This window comes from Equus asinus, chromosome 17 (assembly GCF_041296235.1).
Source record: "Equus asinus isolate D_3611 breed Donkey chromosome 17, EquAss-T2T_v2, whole genome shotgun sequence".
Lineage (NCBI taxonomy): Eukaryota > Metazoa > Chordata > Mammalia > Perissodactyla > Equidae > Equus > Equus asinus.
In genome coordinates this window covers 45,187,464-45,210,859 of record NC_091806.1, presented here as the reverse complement: position 1 = coordinate 45,210,859, position 23,396 = coordinate 45,187,464, and the positions used below count along the sequence as shown (strand labels likewise).

At 52.4% G+C, this 23,396-nt stretch overlaps 1 protein-coding gene across 5 annotated transcripts; it reads left to right on the top strand.

Moving 5' to 3' along the window:
* The first annotated feature begins 14,122 nt into the window (after positions 1-14,122).
* LOC106833481 (aldehyde dehydrogenase family 3 member B2) lies at positions 14,123-22,168 on the top strand. 5 transcript variants are annotated; one of them, XM_070487263.1, is made up of 10 exons: positions 14,123-14,305; positions 17,722-17,884; positions 18,353-18,421; positions 18,647-18,734; positions 18,894-18,979; positions 19,100-19,181; positions 19,461-19,847; positions 20,545-20,711; positions 21,256-21,355; positions 21,636-22,168. In XM_070487263.1, exons 1-10 carry the CDS (start codon positions 14,265-14,267, stop codon positions 21,818-21,820), a joined length of 1,368 nt encoding a protein of 455 aa, XP_070343364.1. In that variant the 5' UTR covers positions 14,123-14,264; the 3' UTR covers positions 21,821-22,168. The 5 variants fall into 5 exon arrangements, with proteins under 5 accessions (XP_070343364.1, XP_044618312.2, XP_070343363.1 ...); XM_044762377.2 differs by having other exon boundaries at positions 18,614-18,734; XM_070487262.1 differs by having other exon boundaries at positions 18,311-18,421.
* Positions 22,169-23,396: the final 1,228 nt, after the last annotated feature.

Here is a 23,396-nt window from a genome sequence, read left to right as displayed (position 1 = left end):
AGCAAAATGTTGTCTATCCATACAATGGAATATTATTCAGCCTTAAAAAGGAGATCCTGACATATGCTACGACACGAATGAAGCTTGAGGACTTTATGTTGAGATAAGCCAGTCACAAAAGAGTAAATCCTATATGACTTCACTTATATGAGGCCCCTAGAGTAGTCATATTCGTAGACAGAAAGTAGAATGGTGGTCGCCAGGGGCTGGGCGAGAGAGAATGGGGAGTTGTTATTTAATGAGTATAAAGTTGGAATTTTACAAAATGATAAGCATTATGGAGATGGATGGTGGTGATGGTGAAACCGGAGGCTAACTTGATTTAACTATACTCAGCTGGTTGTCTGTTTGCAATAGTGGTTAGATAATGCGTTACTAAAACCCAGCCAAGAGATAACAACTCCGACGCTTGGGTCACCACGCTAACAGATGCTTGAGTTTTTCAGGAACTGAGAGTTGACTCCTTGTCCAGTTCAGGCTGGTTTTAAGACCACTGACTCATCATCTGGGCCTTTGAGGATGACCAGGAGGTGACGTTTTGACATCAAGGAGCTGCAAACTCCATCCTCAGACCAAAGGGATGCCGCCATTTTGTGAAGACGCGTCCTGTGAAGAGCCATGAAGCTTGGCTATGCTTGCTCAGATTGTTACCGAAAGTTCGGTCTCTGAACTCGGTGCCAATCCACACAGCAAGAACAGATTTTTGGGTGAAAAGGAAAAAAATAGTTTCATCATTTTCTTTGCCAGCCAAAGGGAGTACCAGCCGGCGAACGCTCTAGGAACCACTATCAGCACTTTCACACCAGCCTGCGTTTGGCCTCGCGAGGCTGCTCACGGGGAGGCGGGGGTGGAGGGTGAGATGAGGGGATCCACAGACGGCTGTCGTCCGTTGTCTGTTTCTGTGGTGGATGGTGGATCTTGATGCCAGGAAGCCAAAGAGTTGGGCTCCGGGAAGCTTCAGCTTCTCCATCTTCTCTGGACATCACTGTCCCTGTCGTGAACTTCAAGGACCCGTGATTGGCCACAACTTCAGCATGAGCTCAGCGCCAGCCCACACGGGCTTCAAGAACTTGTAACTTCTGTTTAGTGGTAAAGGTCAGGGAGTCAAAGGTTAAAGAAACAGATATTTACATGTGAGTGTCACTAAAGAAGCAGGGCAAGGAGCTGAGTGCTTTTGGTTTTAACCCCATATACGCTGGGTTCAATGTAGGGGAACCTATCAGGGTCGGTATTAATTAAAAGCCTATAACCAGATCATCAGTCACCTCCCTTCTCCTTACCTGCAATCGTCTATTCCCGCTTCAGACCACCCTGCCCCCGATCCCATAAATACCACTAGTCCCCCTTTTGGGGGTGGTGGATTTAAGATGGGTCTTCCTGCCTCCTCGCTTGACTGCCTTGTGATTGAACCTTTCTCTTTGCAAACTCCTTGTCTTGGCAATTGGCACAACCATGCAGTGGGCCAAAGGAACCTGGTTCGGTAACAACGGTCGCACAACGTCAGGAATGTATTTAATACACCTAACAATGGTTAAGATGGTAAGTTTATGTTTGGTATAGTAATTTTACATTTGTATACTTTACCACAATAAAAAAAATTTTTTTTTAAAGAAAAGGAGCCTGATTTCTAAAATTCCGGACAGAAAAATAAGTTAAAATTAAGACAAGGCCTCTGGGGCCGGCCCCGTGGCCGAGTGATTAAGTTCTCACGCTCCATTTCGGCGGCCCAGGGTTTCGCCGGTTCAGTTCCCGGGCGCGGACATGGCACTGCTCATCAAGCCACGCTGAGGCGGCGTCCCACATGCCACAAGTAGAAGGGCCCACAACTAAAAAATAATATGCAACGATGTACCCGGGGGCTTTGGGGAGCAAAAGGAAAAAATAAAATCTTTAAGAAAAAAAAAAAAGGCTTCTGAGCACTGTCAGGAAAAATTTGTGACCTAGAGATAAAGCCAAGATTGTGACAACACAACTTTTTGCTGAGACCTCAAAAGATGAAAGTATTAGCATATTATTCACCTGCAAAGGGATGTTTAAAGAGATGGAGGGTGTGCCTCGCAGAGAATCTCCATTGAGTAATGGGGCCTCAGGAAGCTTAAGGAGGCAGTCCTTCAGGCTTCTCAGCTGGAGCCCAAGCTAGAAACTGTCTTATCTCAGAAAGACCCATGGGTGTGCCCTTCGTCAAATTGGGCCAACCTCAAAGAAATTTGCAAAATTCTCACAGCATTTTTGAGAAGCTTTGCCAGGTGGGACTGAAGGGCACAGACAATACAAAATGAAAAGAGGCCATTGGCCCCCCCCCAAATCCTACTGGCAGGAAGCAGGCTGAGCAAACCACTCAGCTGCAAACATTTGCACCCTTTCGTAAGAAAGAAAGGATGATTCAGGGCCAAGAGAGCAGAGCCGAGAGCTGGGGAGAATTCTTCCCAGACCTTGGAACCAGATCAAAGAACTCGCAATATTTTCCTGGTGGGATTTCAGAATTGCTTTGGACCAGTCCACCTGCATCACGCCTCCATTTTCTCCCTCTTTGAGCAGGAAGGTCTAGCACTAATCCTACACAGAGATGATAGGATGGTGGTCAAGCCACCAGCCAGAGCTCTCGTCATCTCAAGGCTCAGATGGGAAAGCCCCCTCCCCCGGCTGTTGGCAGAATTCGGTTCCTTGTGGCTCTTGAGCTGAGGACCTCAGTTCCTCGCTAGCTGTTGTCCACAGCTGCCTTCAGTTCCTAGCGTCTGGGCCTTTGCACAGGGCAGCCTGCAACACGGCAGCTGGCTTCATCAGAGGAAACGAGCAAGGAGACCCAGAAAGAGCGTGAGCAGGTCCAATGGTAGTCTTTGATTTTTGTGGAGGTGACGTTCAAATAACATACAACTAACCATTTTAAAGTTACAGTATGGTGGCTTTTCCTGCATTTGCAATGTTGTGCAATCACCACCTTGCTCTAGTTTTGAAACTTTTTCATCGCCCCAGGATAGCACCCTGTATTAAGCAATTACCCCAAACCACTGCATCCAGCCAGCCCCTGGCAATCACCAATCTGCTTTCTGTCTCTGTCGATTTGCCTATTCTAGACATTTCCTGTGAAAGGAATGATGTAATATGTGACCTTTTATTAGCAAACCTAATCCTGCGATGTACAAAAACCAAATTTCTTCTAATATAACTCGCCATATTAATAGATTAAAAGAGAAAAGGCATATGATCATTTCAACAGATGAAGAGAAAACATTTGATGAAATTCAATATCCATTGATGACTTAAAATGAACAAAACAAAACAAGATTTTTCATCAAGCTAGGTATAGAGGGTATTTTCATCACCTAGTAAAGCTAGGCATTTTCATCACGTGGTAAAGAAATCTTCCAAAACCTTACAGCAAACATTACGCTTAAAGGTGAATTGTTCGACACAGTCTCATTAAGAACAAGAACTAGATGATAATTCCCACTGTCATGTGCTTCTATTCAACATTGTGTTGGAGTTCCTAGTCCATGCAGCAAAACAAGAAAAACCAGTCAAGTATAAGAATTGAAAACGAAGAAACAAAAACTCATTTTCTGCGCATTTTATCTTCATTTACATGAAATCCTATTATTATTGGAACTAGTAATGAAAATAAGATTAATACAAAGAAGTAAGTTGCATTCCAATACCCTACCTACACACTTCTAGGAAATGTAATTTTTAGAACACCAATAAAAACAAGTTGCCTAGGTATGCATCTAGCTAAAGACGTGCTAGTGGAAAAAAAGTACCATATTGTACTGAGAGACTCAACAAAGAGCTAAAACAGCATGAACCATGTTCATGGATGGGGAGATTCATAATGGCGTCAGATTCACCACAAATGGTCTATAAATTTAAACACTGCCAATCAAGACCAATAGAAATCTTCATGGAACTTGATGAGCTGATTCTACTATGTTGATGAAAAACAAATAGGCCAAGAATAAACCAAGATAATTTGAAAGAAAAGCAAGGTAAGGAGACTTGCTCTACTAGATTTCAAGACTTTCAAGACTAGATTTCAAGATAAGAATTACATCTAACATCTCCTTACCAATCAAGCAAGCGAGAAGAGGGAGTGAAACCTTTCAAGTGTTAGGAGAAAACCACCCACCAATCTAGAACTCAGTACCTTGCAAAATTATCCTTCAAAAAGGAATGAGGAATAAAGCCTTTCTCAGACAAACGATAATTGGGGGAATTTGTTGCCAGTAGACCTGCCTTGCAAGAAAAGTTAAAAGAAATTCTTCAGAGAGAAAGTAACATCAGCTGGAAATTCAGATCTACGTGAAGAAGGAAAGAGTATCGGAGAAGGAACAAATGAAGGCAAAATAAAAACTTTTATTTTCTTATTCTTAATTGATCTAATAAATAACTGGCTCAAAATGATAATAGGAAAAATGCGTTCAAATATATATAAGCATATATATGTAGAATGAATGACAGCAATGATACGAAGAATGAAAGGGAAAGGAATACTTTGTTATTATAAAGTATTTGTACTACCTGAGAAGCAGTGGAGTATTATTTGAAAGTGAACTTGGATTAGCTGTAAATGTATACAGAAAACTCTAGGGCAATCACTAAAAAAAGTGAAAAAAGGGGTATAATCAATATGCTAAGAAACCAAATGGAATCATAAAATAAAATGCTCAATTAAAACTACAGAAGGTGGGAAAAATGTGGAAGGCAAAAACAGGAACAAAGAACAAGGACAACAAATAGAAAACAATAATGAATATGGTAAATATTTATCCAACTATATCAATAATTACCTTAAGTATCAATGGGTTGAATGCAACAATTAAAAGACAGAGATTATCAGAGTGGATCAAAAAACAAGACCCAACTATATCTTTCTACATAAAACCCACTTTAGACATAAAAACACATATATAGGGATGCAGAAAGATATACCATGCTCATACTAATCAAAAGAAAGTTGGAATTGCTACATTAATTTCAGACAGAGCAGACTTCAGAGCAAGGAAAGTTATCAGGGATAAAGAGGGGCATCACATAATGATAAAAGGGCCAATACTTCAAAAGACATAACGTGTGTGCGCCTAATAACATAGTGTCAAAATACATGAATCAAAAACTGATAGAACTTCAAGAAGAAATAGAAAAATACACTATTATAGTTGGAGTCTTCAACACCCCCCTATGAGAAATGGACAGATCCAGCAGGCAAAAAATCGGTAAGGACGTGGTTGAACTCAATAGCACCACGGACAGCTATGGACTACTTCATCCAACGCAGGAGATTACACATTTTTCTCAAGCTCTTATGGAACATTTGCCAAGACAGACCACATTCTGGGCCATAAAACACACCTTAACAAATTTAAAGGAATGGAAATCACTGAATGTCTGCTCTCAGAACACAGTGAAATCAAACTAAAAATCAATAAAAGACAAATAGCTGGGAAGCCCCAAAATATTTGGGTATTAAACAACACTTCTAAATAATATATGGGTCACAAAAGAAGTCGCAAGAAAAATTTTACAATATTTTGAACTAAATTAAAATGAAAATACAACTTATCAAAATTTGTCAGATGCAGCAAAAGCAGTGCTTAGAGGGAAGTTTATAGCATTAGAAGCATATCTTAGAAAAGAAGAAAGATCTAAAATCAATCATCTGTTTCCACCTTAGGAAACTAGAAAAAGAAGAGCAAATTAAATCCAAAGTAAATAGAAGAAAAGAAATAAAAATTAGAGCAGAAATCAATGAAATTGAAAACAGAAAATCAATAGAGAAATTCAACAAGTACAAAAGCTGGTTCTTTGAAAAGATCAATAAAATTGATAAGCCTCTAGCAGGCTAACAAAGAAAAAAAGAGAGAAGACACAAGTTACTAATATTAGAAATGAAAGAGAGGACATCGCTATAGATCCCATGGATATTAAAAGGATAATAAAAGACTATTGTGAACACCTCTATGACCACAAATTTGATAAACTAGATAAAATGTACCAATTCTTTGAAAGACATATGCTGCCAAAACTCACAAAGAAATAGACAACCAAATAGGCCTGTATCTTTTAAAGAAATGGAATCAATAATTAATAATCTTACAAAACAGAAAGCACCAAGCCCATATGGGTTTAGTAGTGAATTCTACCAAACTTTTGAAGAAAAAATTGTACCAATTCTCTACAATCTCTTCCAGAAGATAGAAGCAGTGGGAATACTTCCTAACTCATTCTATGAGGCCAGCATTACCCTAACACCAGAACCAGACAAAGACATTACAAGAAGAGAAAACTACAGATCAATATTTCTCATGAACATAGGTGCAAAAATCCTCAACAAAGTATTAGCAAATCAAATCCAACAATGTATAAAAAGAATTATATACCAAGTGGGATTTACCCCAGGTATGCAAGGCTGGTTGGTTCAATATGCCTCCATCATATCTCAAGGATAGTTTTGCTGGATAGGGTATTCTTGGCTGAAAGTTTTTGTCTTTCCAAATTTTGAATATACCATTCTACTCTTGCCGAGCATGCAAGGTTTCTACTGAGAAATCCACTGAAAGCCTGATAGGGGTTCCTCTGTAGGTTATTTTCTTCTGCCTTGCTGCCCTTAATATTTTTTCTTTGTCATTGACTTTTGCCAGTTTTACTAATATATGCCTTGGAGAAGGTCTTTTTACATAGATGTAATTAGGAGTTCTATTAGCTTCATTTACATGTAATTCCAGCTCCTTCTCCAGGTTTGGGAAGTTCTCAGTTATTGTTTCTTCGAACAAGCTCTCTGCTCCTTTCTCCTTCTCTTCTCCCTCTGGAATATCTATAATCCTTATGTTGCATTTCCTCATTGAGTCAGATATTTCTCAGAGAAATTTTTCATTTCCTATCAGTCTTTGTTCTCTCTGCTCCTCCATATGAAGCACGTCTATATTTCCGTCCTCTAAATTACTGATTCTGTCCTCTATAATATCAGCTCTGTTGTTTAAGCATTCCAGATTTTTGTTTATCTCATCCTTTGTGTTTTTCATTCCAATATTTCTGATTGGTTTTTATAGTTTCAATCACTTTTCTGTAGAATTCCCTCTCTTCATTAATTTTATTTCTGAGATCATTGAACTGTTTTTCTGAGTTTTCTTGTAACTCATTGCACTTCTTTATGGTAGCTATTTTGAATTCTCTACCATTTAGATTGTAAATTTCTGTGACTTCAGGATTGATTTCTGGGTGTTGGTGATTTTCCTTGCGGTCTGGAGCATGGTGGAGAGGGATGCTGTCTCTCGCATGTGTGATTCCACCTGCCACTGCTCTGTACTTACTGTCTGCCCACCTGGGCTGCTCAGCTCGGTGTAGACGCCCCTATGACTACTTAGCTACCTTGATAAGGGGCGCTCCCACAGACTGGTTTGGGGGAAGGGAGGAATGAATAGGCAAAGCACAAAGAATTTTTAGGGCAGTGAAATTATTCTGTAGGATACCACTGGAACCGAATACCAACTCAGGTTTGTTTACTCAATGTACAGCAATCACTGAAATGTCAGGATTGTAGCAAGGAAAGAGCTTTATTATCAAAAGGCAGCCAGATGAGAAGATGGGAGTAGAGCTCAAATGCACCTCACCGGAGGGAAAAAAATAGGGATTTTCATGTACAGTTTTGGGTAGGGGAGGGGGAGTAGGTGGCCCGACTGGTGCCTTCCCATGAGATTTATCTTGAGTCTTTGGCGTCACTTCAGCCTGGTCTTGTGAAACTGAATCGCCTTTCTTCTTGACCAACTGGACTTTAACTTCCTGGAAAAATAATTCACCCTGCAGTGGTCCCTTGCCATACCCTCGCCTTGCTGGGTCCTTGGGGTGGGAGGGACAAACAGACCTTTGTGCCTCCCACCACCCCTCAGGCCTCTCACGGTTTGCGATGCTTTGAAGTTTCTAGAAGCCCCCAACCTTGTCCCATAATGACCTCCCAGCAACCTCATGAGACGAGAGTCATATCTTACTTTTCACTCCCTAGTCTATAGAGGAAAGACCAAGCCTCTAGGCCTTCTGGACAGGGTTGGTTCCCAGCTGAGGAGCCTTCTGTGTGGAAGAGGCCTGGAGAAATGCTACCAGGTGCCCTGAGATCTGTCACAAACCCTATTTGGTGTCTTTTCCCAGGGCAACCGGGGACGGCCGCCTGCTTTGCCCAGGGAACCCCAGGGCAGTTTCTAAATCGTCTGAACCTCATGATCCTCTGGGAGCTTATTAAACATGCCGAAGCCAGCGCCCATCCCAGACCTGCTGGGGCAGAAGTGCAGAGGAGGGCCCTGGAAGCTGCAGTTTCGCCAGGGGCCCAGGGGAGGTTGGAGGGTCCCTGAATTAACCCATCGAGTCCCGGTGAGGAGGCCAGCGTCCCAGAGGCCTGGGCACAGCTGTCTCGATCCCCAAGAAAGTTCCCCTCAGCAGGGCACTCAGCAGGTTGTCTCTCTCCCCTCCACCCTGAGGAATTGGCACGTCCCTTTTCCTGGGCCTCCCCTGCCAGGCTGGGGAATCCCACTAGGTCTGCATCTTGGGCAGCTCGGCTGCCTTAACAAAATACCACGGACTGGGGAACTTAAACCACAGACGGTGATTTTGCGCAGTTCTGGAGACTGGAAGTCCCAGATCAAGGTGCAGGCTGACTTGGTTTCAAAAGAGGGCTCTTTTGCCGGCTCGTAGATGGCGGTCTTCTGGCCATGTCCTCACAGGGCAGAGAGAGCCAGTGAGCTCTCTGGCGTCTATCTTATAAGAGCCCTGAGCCCAACTCATGAACTCATCCAACCCTAACCAACCTCCCCAAGTCCCCACCTCCAAATACCCCACACTGGGGGTTAGGGCTCCAGCAAACGAATTTAAGGGGATACAATTCAGTCCAGAGGAGTCTGACAGATCTCACTGGAAGGTCATGGACAAACCTCAGAGGCCTGGACCGAGCCAACTGCTCCGTCCTCAGGTTTGTCACACCCAACTCCTTCCCTCCCTCCCTCCTCCACTCTGGCTGGTGGTTACTTCATGGAAAACACAGAAAGGGCCAGAATAAAAGTATCCCTCATTCTCCAGAGCCACCCTCCACTCTGCAGGCTCCTGACCCACCTCCACATCCTCTGCCCCCTTGCTCTGTGCCAGTTGAGCCTGGTAACAACCACCGTTGTGTTTGGACACCAGCCCTTGTGGTTCTTAATATGACAGCAAGACGTCCTTCAGTCAGAACCGTTAGGAAACTCTGAAAACAGAGATTTCTTCCCTACAAGTCCTGGAAATTACACAGCGAGGTCACAAGTAGAGAGAGGGAGAGAGCTCAGGCCTGGGGTTCTGTTTTTACTGGAGTGGAGGGTGAAGCCTTCGCCTTTTCGCCGGCTCACTCTTTATCGGTGAGTTTAAAACATAAGAGCAAGAATTTAAAGCGTTAAGAAATTTTTTCTCTTTGAAATGGACGCCTCGGCAATCCAAACTTAAGTCAGGCGCTAGCATTACAAAAAAGAGAAAATCCAGCTGTCAGGGCTTACCGTCCACCACCCCATCAAGGGCTCTTCTCCCGAATCATCCCCGCGAGCGGCCCAGCCTGCCCCCTGGAACTCCCCACTCTCAACGTCACTCCACCCCTAGGCCATCTGCCATTTTCTGCTCCCAGTAGCGACAGAACTCCTTGAAAGAATCATCTGGTGCAGTGGCTCTCAACGGGGAGTGGTGTCGTCCCCGGGGGACATCTGCAGTGTCTGGAGATGTTTGTGGTTGTCACCACTGGGGTTGAGCTACCAGCATGTAGTGGGTACGATGCTGGCTCAACCCCAGGTTGACATAAGGGAAGCCACAGTGTAGAAAAGAATCCGTATTGTAACTTTGAATGGCCTCTGATTAACCAGCCCAGGCGTGCTCTGTGGATTTTATGGTCCCTCCCAGCTGCGATAAGTTGACAGATTCGTTCTTTTGAGCTCCTTAGGAAAGGGATGACCCGCCGCAGCTCCCCACCCCCACCCAGAGAGTCTGTGCAGTCAGCCATCATCAACGGCAACTGAAAGATGAGGGTGTAGGACCTTGCTCCAGTCTCTGATGCTTATCCAGTAAAACAAAAGCTTATCAGGAACAAAATGCGATGTCTGCCCCCACCTGGAGATCAGACGGATGTCCCCACGTACAGACCAGATGCCTCCCCGACCCGGAGACCAGCCCCTTATACAACTGGCTTGTAGTGTTTGTTCTGTAACATGGTTCTTTCAGACATCAGTCGGCCATGTTCCCTCTTGGGGGCAAGCTGTTGTAAAAAAAGTCCTTTCTCTCCTATTGTTACAGGCTCATAGTTACTATCAGCCCTGATATCGGTTCCCCTACAGTGAATCCAGCACATATGGGGTTAAACTAAAGGCACACATTCCCCAGGTCCCTGGTTCTTTAGTTACGCTCAGACGTAAATGCTTGTTTCTTTAAGCTTCGGCTCCCTGAGCTATAGAGCCAAATAGAAGTTACAAATTGCTCAAGTCCAGGTGGGCTCATGCTGGGCTCCCACTAAAGTTGTGGCTGATCCCAGGACTTGGAAGTTCTTCACAGAGAAACTAATGTCCAGAGAAGATCAAGAACCCGAAGCTTCCCACGCCCACCTCCTCGGCTGCCTGACGTCAGAGTCCACCTTCCAGTGTGGAGGGAACCAGCCAAGAACACTTTGTCTCCTCTGTTGGAAGCAGCCCCAGACGCAGGCTGCTGGGAAAATGCTGACCAAGAAGGCCACGGCCCCCCCTCCCCTCCTGAAAACCCCAAATAAAAACCCCTACTCATTTCTTAACGGGCAGCAAGCAACTTTTGGGGCCCTGGCCCTTGCTTTGCTCCCTCTGCCTGGCAAAGTAAAGCCTTTCCTTTTTCACCCAAGACTCTGTTCTCGTTATGTGGATTGACATCGGGATCAGAGACTGGACTTTCGGTAACACTACCACCTTGCCTCTTGACTATTGGCATGTCTTGCAGTGGGCAGATGACCCGGGTGCCTTGGGCAGTAATGGGTAGAGACCACCAGGGAGGCTGCTAAGCACTATGAAGCACAGGATGGCCCCCCACCACACAGGGTGACCATTCCCCGTCAGCAGTGCCGGAGCAGGGCATCCTTGAGTGCACCCAACAGTGGCTCCCAGACCTACAGCCCTGTCACTGTGGCGTGTTGAGAAAGCACAGTTTCCAGCCCTACCCAGACCTGCTGGCTTAGACCCTGCACTTCTGCCAGCTCCCAGGTGAGCCAAGTAGGTGTCTATCCTACTGATCAGCCCTGGTCTGTGGGAGACGCCCCTTCCTCCTGGTCCGCTCGCTTTCAGCTGTTCCAGCACGGCTTCTCTCCCATTTCTCCTTTTCAGTGATACTTGCCAAGGTCATGGGCCCTTTTTAGTCCAGTCTTACTGAGGTCGTTCCTGGCTGCCCGCTTTGCTGTCCCCTGGCCCCATCCTATGGACTGCCTTTCCTCATGACTCCTTGCCGGGCACGCTAGTGACCTCTTCCAGTCCCATGGCTTTAAAGACAATCCATGAGATGATGGCTCCCACGTTCATATCCCCGCTGGCCTGGGCCCTGAGCCTCCAACTCGTGTTCCCAAGTCCTGCTTGGCAGCTCTTCGGGCCCCTCTGGCCGACCCCCTGTCCAGTGGGACTTAGGGTCCCTACCTCTCACAGGCCAGGCCCTCCCGGGCCTCCATCTCAGAAAACAGTGCTTGCCTATCCATCCACCCTTACCTTCAGCTGAAACCTGCATAGTTCCCTGATTCCTCCCTTTCCTGTCCCCTTGCCTGAATCTAGCATAACTCCTCCAGGTTCTGCTGGCAAAGCTCTCTCAAAGGGCCCACTCCCTCGTCCACACTGCCAGCACCCTTGCCCAGGCTCTCAGGCTCTGGCCTGGGTGACTCCTGCAGCCTCCAGCCCTCCCCGCCACCCCCAGCTCATCCAGGATCATCCAGACGTGGCCCTCTGTCGGGGCCACCTGCTGAAACCCTCTGTGGGTCCCCCTTGCACTTGGAATCAACCTAACTCCGTACCCCCTCCGAGGTGGCCTGTCCCCTGCTTCCTCTCACTCTGGTTCACTCCCTCACAGCCACGTTGGTCTCTCTCCTGCCTACAGACATTTGCCCTCGTGTCTCATCTGCCTGGAACGGGCACTCTGCCCTCGCAGTTGCAGATAATCTGCCTCATCTTGTCCCCGGAACTCAGCTCCAATGCTGCTTTTGGCCCTGCCACAGCCTCTCTCTGCCCAGCGTCTTGTGACTGTGTGCATTGTCTGACCGCTTGTTTGGTGTCCCCAAACCCCCTCCCCCGGGACCAGCGCCCTCCTGCAGGGTCAGTTCACAGCCAGGGCCCCTGTGTAGCCGGGCTTTTAAGAGCTCAGCAAATATTTGTCGACAATTTGAATAGGATTTTCTGGGAGTCATGATCCAATATTCCCCAGGGGCGACAAAGCAGAGAGCTTTTGCTTCCTGTGGTAGGCTGAGAATGGTCCCCAAGGATCTGTCCACCCCCTGACCCTATGTGAATGAGACCTTACTTAGAAAAAGTGTCTCTGCCAGTGTGATTAAGCTAAGGACCTTGAGATGCGGAAATTATTCTTGATTATCTGGGGGGCCTCAAACCCAACCACAAGTGTGCTAATAAGAGAGACGCAGAAGGAGATGAGACACACCGAGAAGAATGCCACGTGAAGACGAGGCAGAGATGGGAGGCATGAGGCCACAAGCCAAGGAATGCTAGTGGCCCCCAAAACCAGAAGAGGTAAGGGTGGGTTCTGTCCTAGAATGTCTGGAGGCAGCGCAGCCCTGCCAGCACCTTGATTTTGGACTTCTGGCCTCCGGAGCTGTGAGAGCATGGATTTTTGTCTTCAGCCACGAAGTTTGTGGACATTTGTTCCCGCAGCCACAGGAAACTAATATAGTGGGTCTGCAAAGGCATCTTACCATTGTTTGATTTTTCTTTGTACCAATTGCTGTTGAGTTTGAGCATATTTTCCTTAGCTTATGGCCCATTCAGGCCTCTGGCTGGTTCTGTTTTCTTTTGTTTTAACAGCTTAATTGAGACACAATTTGCCCAACTGAAGTCGTCACCCGATGGTTTGGGGGCAGTGGGCCTCCTCAGCCACGCACCCACTGCCTGCTCTCAGACGGGTCCTGGCAGCCCTGAGGTTCCAGCTTGTGTGCCCTGTGCTCTGGCCCCCAGGTCCCCTCCTGGGGTCGTATCATCACTGACATCCTAAACTCCCAAAGTCTCAAAGGCTTGGGGGCCTGGGTTTGTGGCAGGCTGTGGCTCCCGCTGGGCTGGCTCCAATCACAGCCAAGGATGGTCTCAAATGGCCCGCCTGCCCACGGGCATGCGGCTGGTTACCTGCTCGGCCTGGAAACGCTCTCCACGGCCCTCAGCAGTGAGTGTTCTTGGTCCCATTGGACAGGCTTGGGGCAGTGGGGGGAGAGGATCAGGGGGCCTGAGCTCATTCTTCTGCTTCTCAGAACCTAGCAGGTGCTCAAGAAACACTCGAGGATATATTTGGAGCCATCGTCTAGGAGCATTGATTTTGTTCCAGAAGCTGCGATCTGCCTTGTCTATACTTGCATCTTTCCATGTGAGCCTCTAAAGAACCATGACAAGTAAGTGCTACTGCCACCACAGAGAGGCTCAGAGAGGTTAACTAACTTTCCCAGCGCCACAGAGTAAACAGGAGAAGACAGGAACAAAGGAATGAGGCACTGTCCTGCAGCCACAGATGCCCCGGGGGCCTGTCCAGGCTCTCTCGGGAGCTACTGCGGCCCCTTCTTCTGCCCAGAGGATGCCAGTGGGGCACATCAGGAGAATGGACATGGAGGAGCCGCATGGCATGTGGGGGTGGAGGGCGGACGTGAGGAATTGGCGCAGGGATGTGGGTGGGCCATACAGCTCGGCTGGCTGAGGGCTTCCTGGAGGAGGCTGCATTTGCTGCCAGGGTTGTATTTTCATCCTGTAAGGCCCCTGGGGGATTTCTCTGCTTATCAGCCCCTCCCAGCACACCCGGAGTTACCAGACCTGTTCCCGGGCCCACTGTACCAGGGCGTGTACAGCCAATCGCTGGCGGCACGAGAGATGTAGATGTGTGACGCAGAAGGAGATCAGCCCAACCCGGTGTTTGTGAGGTCGCCCCCGGTGCTGTGCCTCTCCCGGGCTCAGGCACATGAAGTCCTGTGGGAGGCAGCCAGCCGCTCGCTCCCAGGGGGACTGACAGTCGGCAGAGGTCGGGGCGGGAGCTGGACTAGGACTATTATCAGCACATCTGAAGGCAGAATGTCGGTGAAAGGGGTCAAAGGCGCCGTGAAGCAGCCAAGGTTGGAGCCTGCACAGGGGTATATGGGGCCCGGGGGGCGAGGGCCAGGGGCAGAGGGGCCACAGGGCAAATGGCACTGGGCAGGGGCCAGCAGCACGGGGGCAGGGGGCGCAGGAGGGATATGGGGCCCCAGGGTTGGGGGGCCTGGCTCAGCGCAGGGAGGGGCATGCTGTCCTGCTCTGGCTGTGCCGTGTGGCCTCAGGTCAGTTATCCCATCTGAGCCTCATCCCCCACTCGACCCCATACCCCGTGGCACCCGGGAGCACTCTCGGAGGAGCCCTCTGTCCCCGGCCTTGTGCTGGCCCGGCTGTGCTGTGTGGGGACAGATCCTGTCTTCCCTTGAGCGGCTCCCAGCCTGGGAAGGAGGCAGGATGTGGACGGACAGGGCCAGCCAGGCAAGTGTCACCAGGGCTGTGATCAGGATCAGGGCTGAGGAGCCGGGAGGGTGAAGAAGCAGCTCCTTGGGAGGTCTGGCCGGAGCTCGGTCTTGGGTTTCAGGTTGTAAGAGAAACGCTCACTGTTCATTTCTGGTTCTGGAAGTATTGCATTCTCATTGTAGAAAATCTGGAAGCTACAGAAAGATGTTGAGAAACTGATAAAAAGCGCAGGGCACACATTGGTGCATGGTGGTGGGAAGGGGCTGGAGGGCTACCCGGACTGGCATTGAACCCGCCATAGTGCAGCTGTGAGGGGGCAAGTCAAGTCAGGACACCTTACGGAGCCTTGGTTTCCTCATCCTTACAATGGGATAATACTAAGACCCTCAAGGCTTAAATGAAAGGAAGCATGACAAACACTTAGCTCCGGGAGCCAGCTCTGCTGCCCCCCACCAGCCTGAGTTCTGCGGTTTGCCCATTGCCCATGGAATAAACCCCAGCTCCCTGGGTGAAGATCCTGTCAGGCTGTTGACCTGCCCAGCTGCATCTTGTTTCTCCAAATCTCCCCCACAGGCCCTTTGCACATGCTGATCCCTCAGTCTAGGGCATCTGCCCTCCGAGAGCTCCTCCGTTTCCCATGGAAGTCAGAGGCTGCTCGTGGGGTCTCTAGCAACCTCCCTCAGAGCTTGTGGCACACCAATTCATGTTTATAATTATACTGTCTTTGATGTCATTGTTCTGTGTCTAGACTGAGCTCTGTGAGGGCTGGCCAGGTCTGTTGTGGTCACTTATGTAGCCCAGATCCAGCTTGGGCCTGCCTGGTAAGAAGCCTGGAGCCCCCATCAGCCCCCCCTCAGCAAGCCCTGGGTCCCTGGTCCCCTGCAGTGGGGGACAGGTGAGGAAGCACCTTGGGCGGGAAGCAGGAGCCAGCTGTCCTGCTCTGGCCCCTCTGGCGGTGCAGCTGACCTCAGCCCCCACCTAGCCGTTCGCTCCTCATATTGCTGGCAACGATGGGGCTAGGCCTGGGCACTTGGCCATGGACAAGTGAAGCCTGAGACTGTCCCCAGGCACTCCAAGTGTGCACAGTGAGGACAGAGACAATGACAGCTGAGAAAGGCAGGGAACCCCTGTCCCGCTGCCTCAGCCAGGAAAGATGTATCTGAGCTGGGGCCGGGGTCCTGGGGTGGAAATCAGGACACCTGGGTGCCACAGCTCACCCCAGACTCCTCCACTCTGGGCCTTGATTCAGGGCTGAGGCATTGGGGAGGCATGGACGAAATTAGAGCAGGGCTGAGATGACTAGGCGCTGCTGGAACCCCAGCCAGGGAAAGCTGGGGGCGGGAGGGTGATGCTGGCATTCCAGGCAGAGCTTTGGGGCAGCCCTGGGACCCAAAGGCCTGCAGGTACCCCAGGATGACTCTGGGACTGAGGGTGGGCAGTGACAGTGGCCAGAGTTGGGTCCAAAGCAGCCCCACCAGGCCCAGCTCCTCCAGGAAGCACCCAGGAGAAAATGGCCCCCAGGCCCTCTTGGGTCTGGGCCTGGGACTGGGCCTGGGCCTGGGCCTGGCTCCACTCTGCCCCTCTGCAATCTGGGCAAGGGTCTCGGTGGGACTTCCCCCTTCCCCTGGGCCTGGCTGTGAGAGGGCAGGAACCCAGTCCCCTTCCAGCCCACGACAAGGGTTGGACACAGTAACAAGTCTTTCCTGATCACCCCCTGGAGGCAGTGTCCTCCAGACAGCCGGGACATAGCAGGGTCCCTGCCCCGATGACAGGGGATGAAGTGTGCTAGGAATGGCAGCCTCACTGTGTGGGAAGGGAGAGTGTGTCTGCAGGTGTTGTCTAGGAACGTGCCCAGCATCCCTGGCTCTCCACATTCCTCTCCCCGACCGCCCATAGTGCAGGGCAGGCCGCTCTCCTTGTCTTATTGTTGCTAAAGACAGCAACCACAGGGCCCACCGAGTGTCGAGGGTCGGATGGCCAGGGCTGGCTGGCTGTGCTGTGCACTCCCACAGGAATGCTGGCCCCACTTCCCAGATGAGGAGACTGAGGCTCAGAGAGGAGGGGGGGCCTGCCGAGGTCCTGGGAGTGGGAGGGGCGCTGATGGGGCCACTGGCCTGCTGGGTGCCCAGTGGGGATACAAGCCCCATCCCACTCCACAGCTGACACCCCTCTAAGGTCTCAGGCAGGGCCCGTAAGATGCTGCTGAAGGCTGAAGACAGTCCACAACCACACGCACAGAGACAGACAGAGACACAGAGACACACAGAGACACAGAAACACACAGAGACACAGAGAGAGAGAGAGACAGAGACATGCACAGAGACACATAGAGAGACAGAGACACATACAGACACACAGAGACACGCAGAGACAGAGAGACAGAGACACACAGAGAGACAGAGACACACAAACGCTTTGCCCGAATTGCAGCCCTAGGTTGGGGTGCTCAGACCCCACTCTTGCTCTGGGTCTGGGCAGGCCCTCTTCCTGAGCACCCCCCGCTGGGCCCCTTCTCTCCGCTCCATGCCCCCGCCCTCCTCAGGCCTCTGGGGCTCCGTTGGGCTGAAGATGGGCTCGGGTCCCGGTCGGCCCCAGCTCTGCCAGCCCGCCCCTCCACCTCCGCCTGCCCGTGGACCCCGGCCGCCCGAACGCCCCTTTCTGCTCCTTGCTTTGAGACTCTGTCCAGGCCCTCCTCCCCAGAGCAGACACTGAGCCCTTCTCGCGCTCCAAGGACCTGTGGCACACGCCAGCCTCATTTTCCCCATCTGCCATCAGAAATGCTCTGTGTCCTCTGAGGTGAAGAACCCTCAGGGACCCTGGTTTAGGCCTAGCGGGGGCCCTGCCCACCATCTGACGAATCCTTGGTGAAGTGGGGCCAGGCATGAATTTGGGCGGGGTGTGTGTGCTGGAGGGGTGCGGGGTTATACCTGGGGTAAGTCCCTGTGGGGGTGTCTGTGAGCCCACGTAGGTGTAGGCAGGGCCTGGGGAGGGTGCCCGCGAAGACGGGGGAGCCCCGGCCCACACTGCCGCCTCCCGGCAGGATGGACTCCGTCGGGGACACACTGCAGAGGCTGCGGGAGACCTTCAGCGCGGGGCGCACGCGGCCGGCTGAGTTCCGGGTCACCCAGCTCGAGGGCCTGGGCCGCTTCCTGCGGGACAACCAGCAGCTTCTGCAGGAGGCGCTGGCTCGGGACCTGCGCAAGGTGAGCGAGCAGGGAAGGCGGGCAGGGGTGGGGGGAGATGGGCAGGGGGTGGGGGGAGGAAGGGCTGGCTGCGTCCTTAAGTCACTCCCGCTGATTTCACAGACCCTTCCCTGACGTTCTAACTCATCAAACCTGTCAGGCAGTTTCCACAGTCGTACTGATGGGGAAACTGTGGTGTGTGGGGATTAAGTCTCTTGCCCAACGCTCCACGGCCAGGAAGTGGCAGAGCCAGAATTGGAGCACAGATCATATGGCCAGGGCCTGTGACCTTAGCACTCACTGTGCAGTTCCCAGGGGACCGGCTATTCTGCCCCGGAGACTGTCTCCATATTGCCAGTGGGGACCACTGGGGACCCAGTCCCCTTGCAGTAGACCCCCTCCGGGACCTGCCCTGAGCCTGACCCCCGAATTCCACCCCCACCGAAGTCAGCCTTTGAGGCGGATATATCCGAGTTCCTCATGTGCCAGATGGAGGTCACACTAGCCCTCAAGAACCTGCACACCTGGATGAAGGACGAGCCAGCGACCAAGAACCTGGTGAGGCTGCCGGCCGAGGGAGGGGTGGTGGCAGTGCCCAGGGGCAGCTCCAGCCCAGGCCCCTTCGCCACCTCTGACCCGGGGTGAGTCACTAACTTTCTCGAGACCTCCATCTCCTGATGGGGACTGCCCTGTGGGGGTGGGCTGTGGAGTGGTCCTCCACAGGGTCCCACCATCCATCCTGCACCCCAGCTCATGCAGCTGAGCTCTACCTTCATCCGGAAGGAGCCCTTCGGCCTGGTGCTCATCATCGCCCCCTGGAACTACCCCCTGAACCTGAGCCTGGTGCCCCTGGTGGGCGCCCTCGCAGCAGGTAAGGAGGGGACCCTGAGCCCCACGCCCTCCTGTCCCATAGCCCTTCCCAAAGGGGCCCCCCGCATTCTGTCCCTGTAGTGCCCCCAGCCTTGTGTGCCCTGCCTGTGACTCTGCTCTCTGAGTCCGGCCTCTGGGTCTCCCCCTTCTGCCTCCGCAGGGAACTGTGTGGTGCTGAAGCCATCAGAAATAAGCACAAGCACAGAGAAGGTCCTGACCGAGGTGCTGCCCCAGTACCTGGACCAGGTAAGGGCCACTCTGCCCCCTCAGTGCCCTGCGTGCCACACCTGTGCCCCTGCCGGCTGGGGAGGTCCAGTTGTCCCTGGGGCCTGTGGTGTCCCCTGAGCCACCCGTCCTCCCTTGCAGAGCTGCTTTGCTGTGATGCTGGGCGGGCCCGAGGAGACGGGGCAGCTGCTGGAGCACAAGTTTGATTACATTTTCTTCACGGGTGAGGGTGACCCCTGCAGAGTCCTGGGGAGAGGGGTGATGTTGGAGAGTAAGGTCAGGAGGGAGCAGCCAGTGGCCAGTGGTGGGGAGTGTCCCAGATGGCAATCAGTCCAGGCAGGTGGGCTGGGCCTCTGGGTCTTGGAGGCTTGGAGGAGTGGGATCCTGGGGTGGCAGGGCCAGGGGCAGATCCAGTGGGTGAGGCAGGATGGGCCAGAGGGGTGGTGCCTGGACCATCTGGCCGAGGCCAGTTGAGGATGGGAGTCAACTCCCATGTCCCCAGGGAGCCCTCGAGTGGGCAGGATCGTCATGACCGCAGCCGCCAAGCACCTGACACCGGTCACACTGGAGCTGGGGGGCAAGAACCCCTGCTACGTGGATGACAACTGCGACCCTGAGACCGTGGCCAACCGCGTGGCCTTTTTCCGCTACTTCAACACGGGCCAGACCTGCGTGGCCCCCGACTACGTGCTGTGCAGCCCCGAGATGCAGGAGCGGCTGCTGCCCGCCCTGCAGAGCACCATAGCCCGCTTCTTCGGCGAAGACCCCCGGAGCTCCCCGAACCTGGGCCGCATCATCAACGACAAGCATTTCCAGAGGCTCCAGGGCCTGCTGGGCTGCGGCCGCGTGGCCATCGGGGGCCAGAGTGACCAGAGAGATCGCTACATCGGTGAGTTGCGTTCTTCCCGCCCCCCAGGCTAAGGCCCCCCTCGCTGGAGGCACAGCCGGGCCCCGAGTCTGGGCCCAGCCCGAACCTTCGGGCCTCAGACTCCCACGGCCCCGCTGCCAGAGCCCCGCCTGGTCCCCGGCTTCGGTGCTGCGACACCGTGACGCTAGCAGTCCCCATGCCACGGTCTGCGTCCGTGACCCCATAATGCCACACTCTGGCCCCAGCTCTGATTCTCTAAGCTGGGACCCCAGCATTCCAGGGCCCCGAGTGAGCGCTCTGATTCCAAACTTCCGTCCTACGATCCGGGGCTCCCTGGGGCTGTGACCCCAGGTCCTCTGAGCCTGCGTGCTGAACTCCAGCACCTGCCCTGAGTGTCTGCTGTGCTGTGATTACAAAGTGGCCCCTTCTCCCAGGCCACATGGCACAGCCGGCGACGCTGCTGCTCTAACAGGTTGGGACCTCGGACTCCAGGGGTCTAAGATCCCGTCACCCCCCGACTGTAAGACCGAGGCTGAGGGGTTCTCTGGGCCCCGTAGGCCCTGGTCCCCTGGTCAGGCTGGGGAGCCCCTCATGGTCACTTCTCAGGGGCTGTGAGGAGACTCCCCTCCCTAGAACCTCCCTGAGCCTGGAGCCCTGGGTCCTTGGGCGCTGCCGGAGGCCCCACCCTGGGGCTGAGCCGTCCCCTGTGCCTGGACAGCACCCACGGTACTGGTGGACGTGCAGGAGACGGAGCCGGTGATGCAGGAGGAGATCTTCGGGCCCATCCTGCCCATCGTGAACGTGAGGAGCCTGGACGAGGCCATCGACTTCATCAACCGCCGGGAGAAGCCCCTGGCCCTGTACGCCTTCTCCAAGAGCAACAAGGTGGGGGCTCAGGCAGGGCTGGGGCAACAGAGGGGCTGGAAGTGGGGCAGACCCGTTACCTCCCCTCTCACAGTCCACCCTGCGAGGGTTAGGGCAGCAGATGATGCTTCTAGTGTGACTATAATCCAGGACACCTGGATGTCGGCTCCCTGCTCAAGGGCACCTGGCAGAGAGGGTTCGGGGAGGGCCAAAAACCTGCCAAATACGTGGCTCGCCAGCTGTCTGCCGTGGCTGGGACAGCCTCTGCCAGGACAAGGAAGGACATTTTCCTATCTGGCTGCCCAGAGAGCCCCCTTTTCCTAAACCGTGCAAAGGTTCTGGATGGGCAAGCAGAGACCCCGGAGCGGGGATGGTGGCAGAGCCAAGCTGGGACCTGACAGGCCGAGCCAGGCTGCGCACAGTGGGGCCTGCGCTCTACTGCCACTTGCCACCCCCACTGCCATTTCTCACGGTCATGGGCTCCCCTCAATGTGGAAAGTACATGGCAGGGGGAGCCCTCTTCTCTGCTGACGACCCCCGATCTGGCCTCCTCCACTCCTCCCAGGTAGTGAACAAGATGCTGGATAGGACCAGCAGCGGCACTTTCGGAGGCAATGACGGCTTCACCTACTTGACTCTCCCATCCCTGCCACTTGGGGGTGTCGGTGAGTCCTGCCTTCCTCCACCCTGCAGCCCCCACCCCCAGGGAAGCCTAGGGTGACACCCGAGAACCAGGAGGCCCAGTTTTGCCTTCACTCACAGTCCAACCTTGATCCAGGTCCTGGGCCTCGCAAGGCCTCAGTTTCCCTATCTGCAAAGTGGCTCTTAGAATGGCCTGGCTTTCTCGGAACTCCTTGCCAGTGGTGGGCTCCGCCTGGGCAGTGGGCTGCTGCTAAGGCGGGGTGGGCTGCCCGGCCTCATGCCTTCACTTCCGTGCCCATGCAGGCAACAGCGGGATGGGAAGATACCATGGCAAGTTCTCCTTCAACACCTTTTCCCACCACCGCGCCTGCCTGCTCTCCCCGCCAGGCCTGGAGAAGCTCAACGATATCCGCTACCCGCCCTATCCTGACTGGAAACAGCGGCTAGTACGCTGGTCCTTGGGCCCCCAGAGCTGTACCCTGCTGTGAGCACTCTGCCCACCTCCAGTGCCCCACTCCCACCACCCCTCTGGCCTGCTGCTGCCAAGATGCCCAGTGGTCTCTGAAAGGTGGAGTCTCTTGTCCTGGACTGAAAAGATCCTGCTCCTGGGATCTTGGACCCCTGACTGGGCAGGACCTCTGGGCCATTGGGCCAGCACCTTTCAAGGCCCAAGTCCCTTCTGCAGCCTTCTGACAGATTTGTCGACCCTCTGCTTGGATATGTCTGGTGATGGAGAACTCATCCCCTTGCAAGGTTGGGCAGCTCTTGTGTTTAGAAAGGACTCGCTTGTGTCCGATCCATAAATAGGCTCCCAAAATACAGAGCAATTTCAAACAGCTCCATTCACATCTGGTTTGGGCAGCTGGGTTTGTCTGACCTGAAGTGATCTGATCTTGAACCCAGATGCGGCCAATTGGTAGTAGCTGCCTGACATGTATCACTGACAAAGCCTCTGACGCTGTGTGTGGAATCAATAGGAAGGTGTACAACAGTTGATCAGTGGTGCCTGCTATGGGCACAGGCCGGGGATGTCACATGCTGGCCACATCTGTCACCCCTGCCCTAGGCTATCGGAAGGAGGTCAGGGTCGGCAGAATCTAAATCTCATCATTTCATCTGACACATGGGGGAACCGAGGTCTGGAGACGGGACAGAGTTTATACAGGAAAGCAGGGTAGAGCTGAGAGATGGTGGGCTTTCCTGAGAGATGTGGAGTCGGGGATCAGGAAACAGCATATCTGGTCCATTGTGAACAGCCTCTTGTTCTTTCTCTAGTCCTCACCCTGGGAGCCCAGTTCCAATCTTGCATCAGTGGGCTCCTCACCCCTCAGAGCCATGGGAAAACTGGGCTAGTGGCCTGAGGCTGAGGGCAGAAGGGGAGGTATGATCCTTCTGCCCACCCTGGGAAGTGTTGGGGATGGTTGACTCCAAGATGGTACAGGATGGAGTCAAAGGAGGTGCTTGCCAGGGGTTTTTGATGAATGAAGGAAAGAATAAGGAAGTGAGAGGATAGATGGAAAGATGGATGGATGGATGGATGGATGGATGGATGGATAGATGGATGGATAGACAGGTGAGTGGGTGGATGGATGGGAAGGTGAGTGGGTGGATGGACAGATGGATGGATGGATAGATAGGTGAGTGTGTGGATGGATGGGAAGATGAGTGGATGGATGGACAGATGGATGGATGGATAGATAGGTGAGTGGGTGGATGGATGGGAAGATGAGTGGATGGATGGATGGATAAATGGATGGATGGATGGATGATACAGTGGGTGGGTAGAAGGACAAGTGAGTGGTTAGATGAATGGACGAGTAAGATGAATAGTTGGGTGAGTGGATGGGTGAACTGATAGATGGGTAAGTGGCCCAGGTAGAAGCTGAGTGACCAATGAGCCTGGGTCTAAGAGAGTCCCTCTCTCCCCACCCCTGCCCAGGGAAGTTGCTTCCTCAAAATAACCACTGGGCTGAAAAGAGAGAGCCAGGAGGTTTGAGAAGAATCAGAGGGTCTCCCAGCCATGGTCTGGGCAGTAGGTCCAGCGAGTAAAGAACAAAAGATACA

Excerpts from the sequence above, each read along its gene's own strand:
- LOC106833481 (XM_044762373.2), top strand. The coding sequence starts at position 14,265 with ATGTCGGTGAAAGGGGTCAAAGGCGCCGTGAAGCAGCCAAG. Across the intron at positions 17,885-18,310 it reads TGGCTCGGGACCTGCGCAAG|TCAGCCTTTGAGGCGGATAT; the intron begins GTGAGCGAGCAG and ends CCCCCACCGAAG. Across the intron at positions 20,712-21,255 it reads CCTTCTCCAAGAGCAACAAG|GTAGTGAACAAGATGCTGGA; the intron begins GTGGGGGCTCAG and ends CACTCCTCCCAG.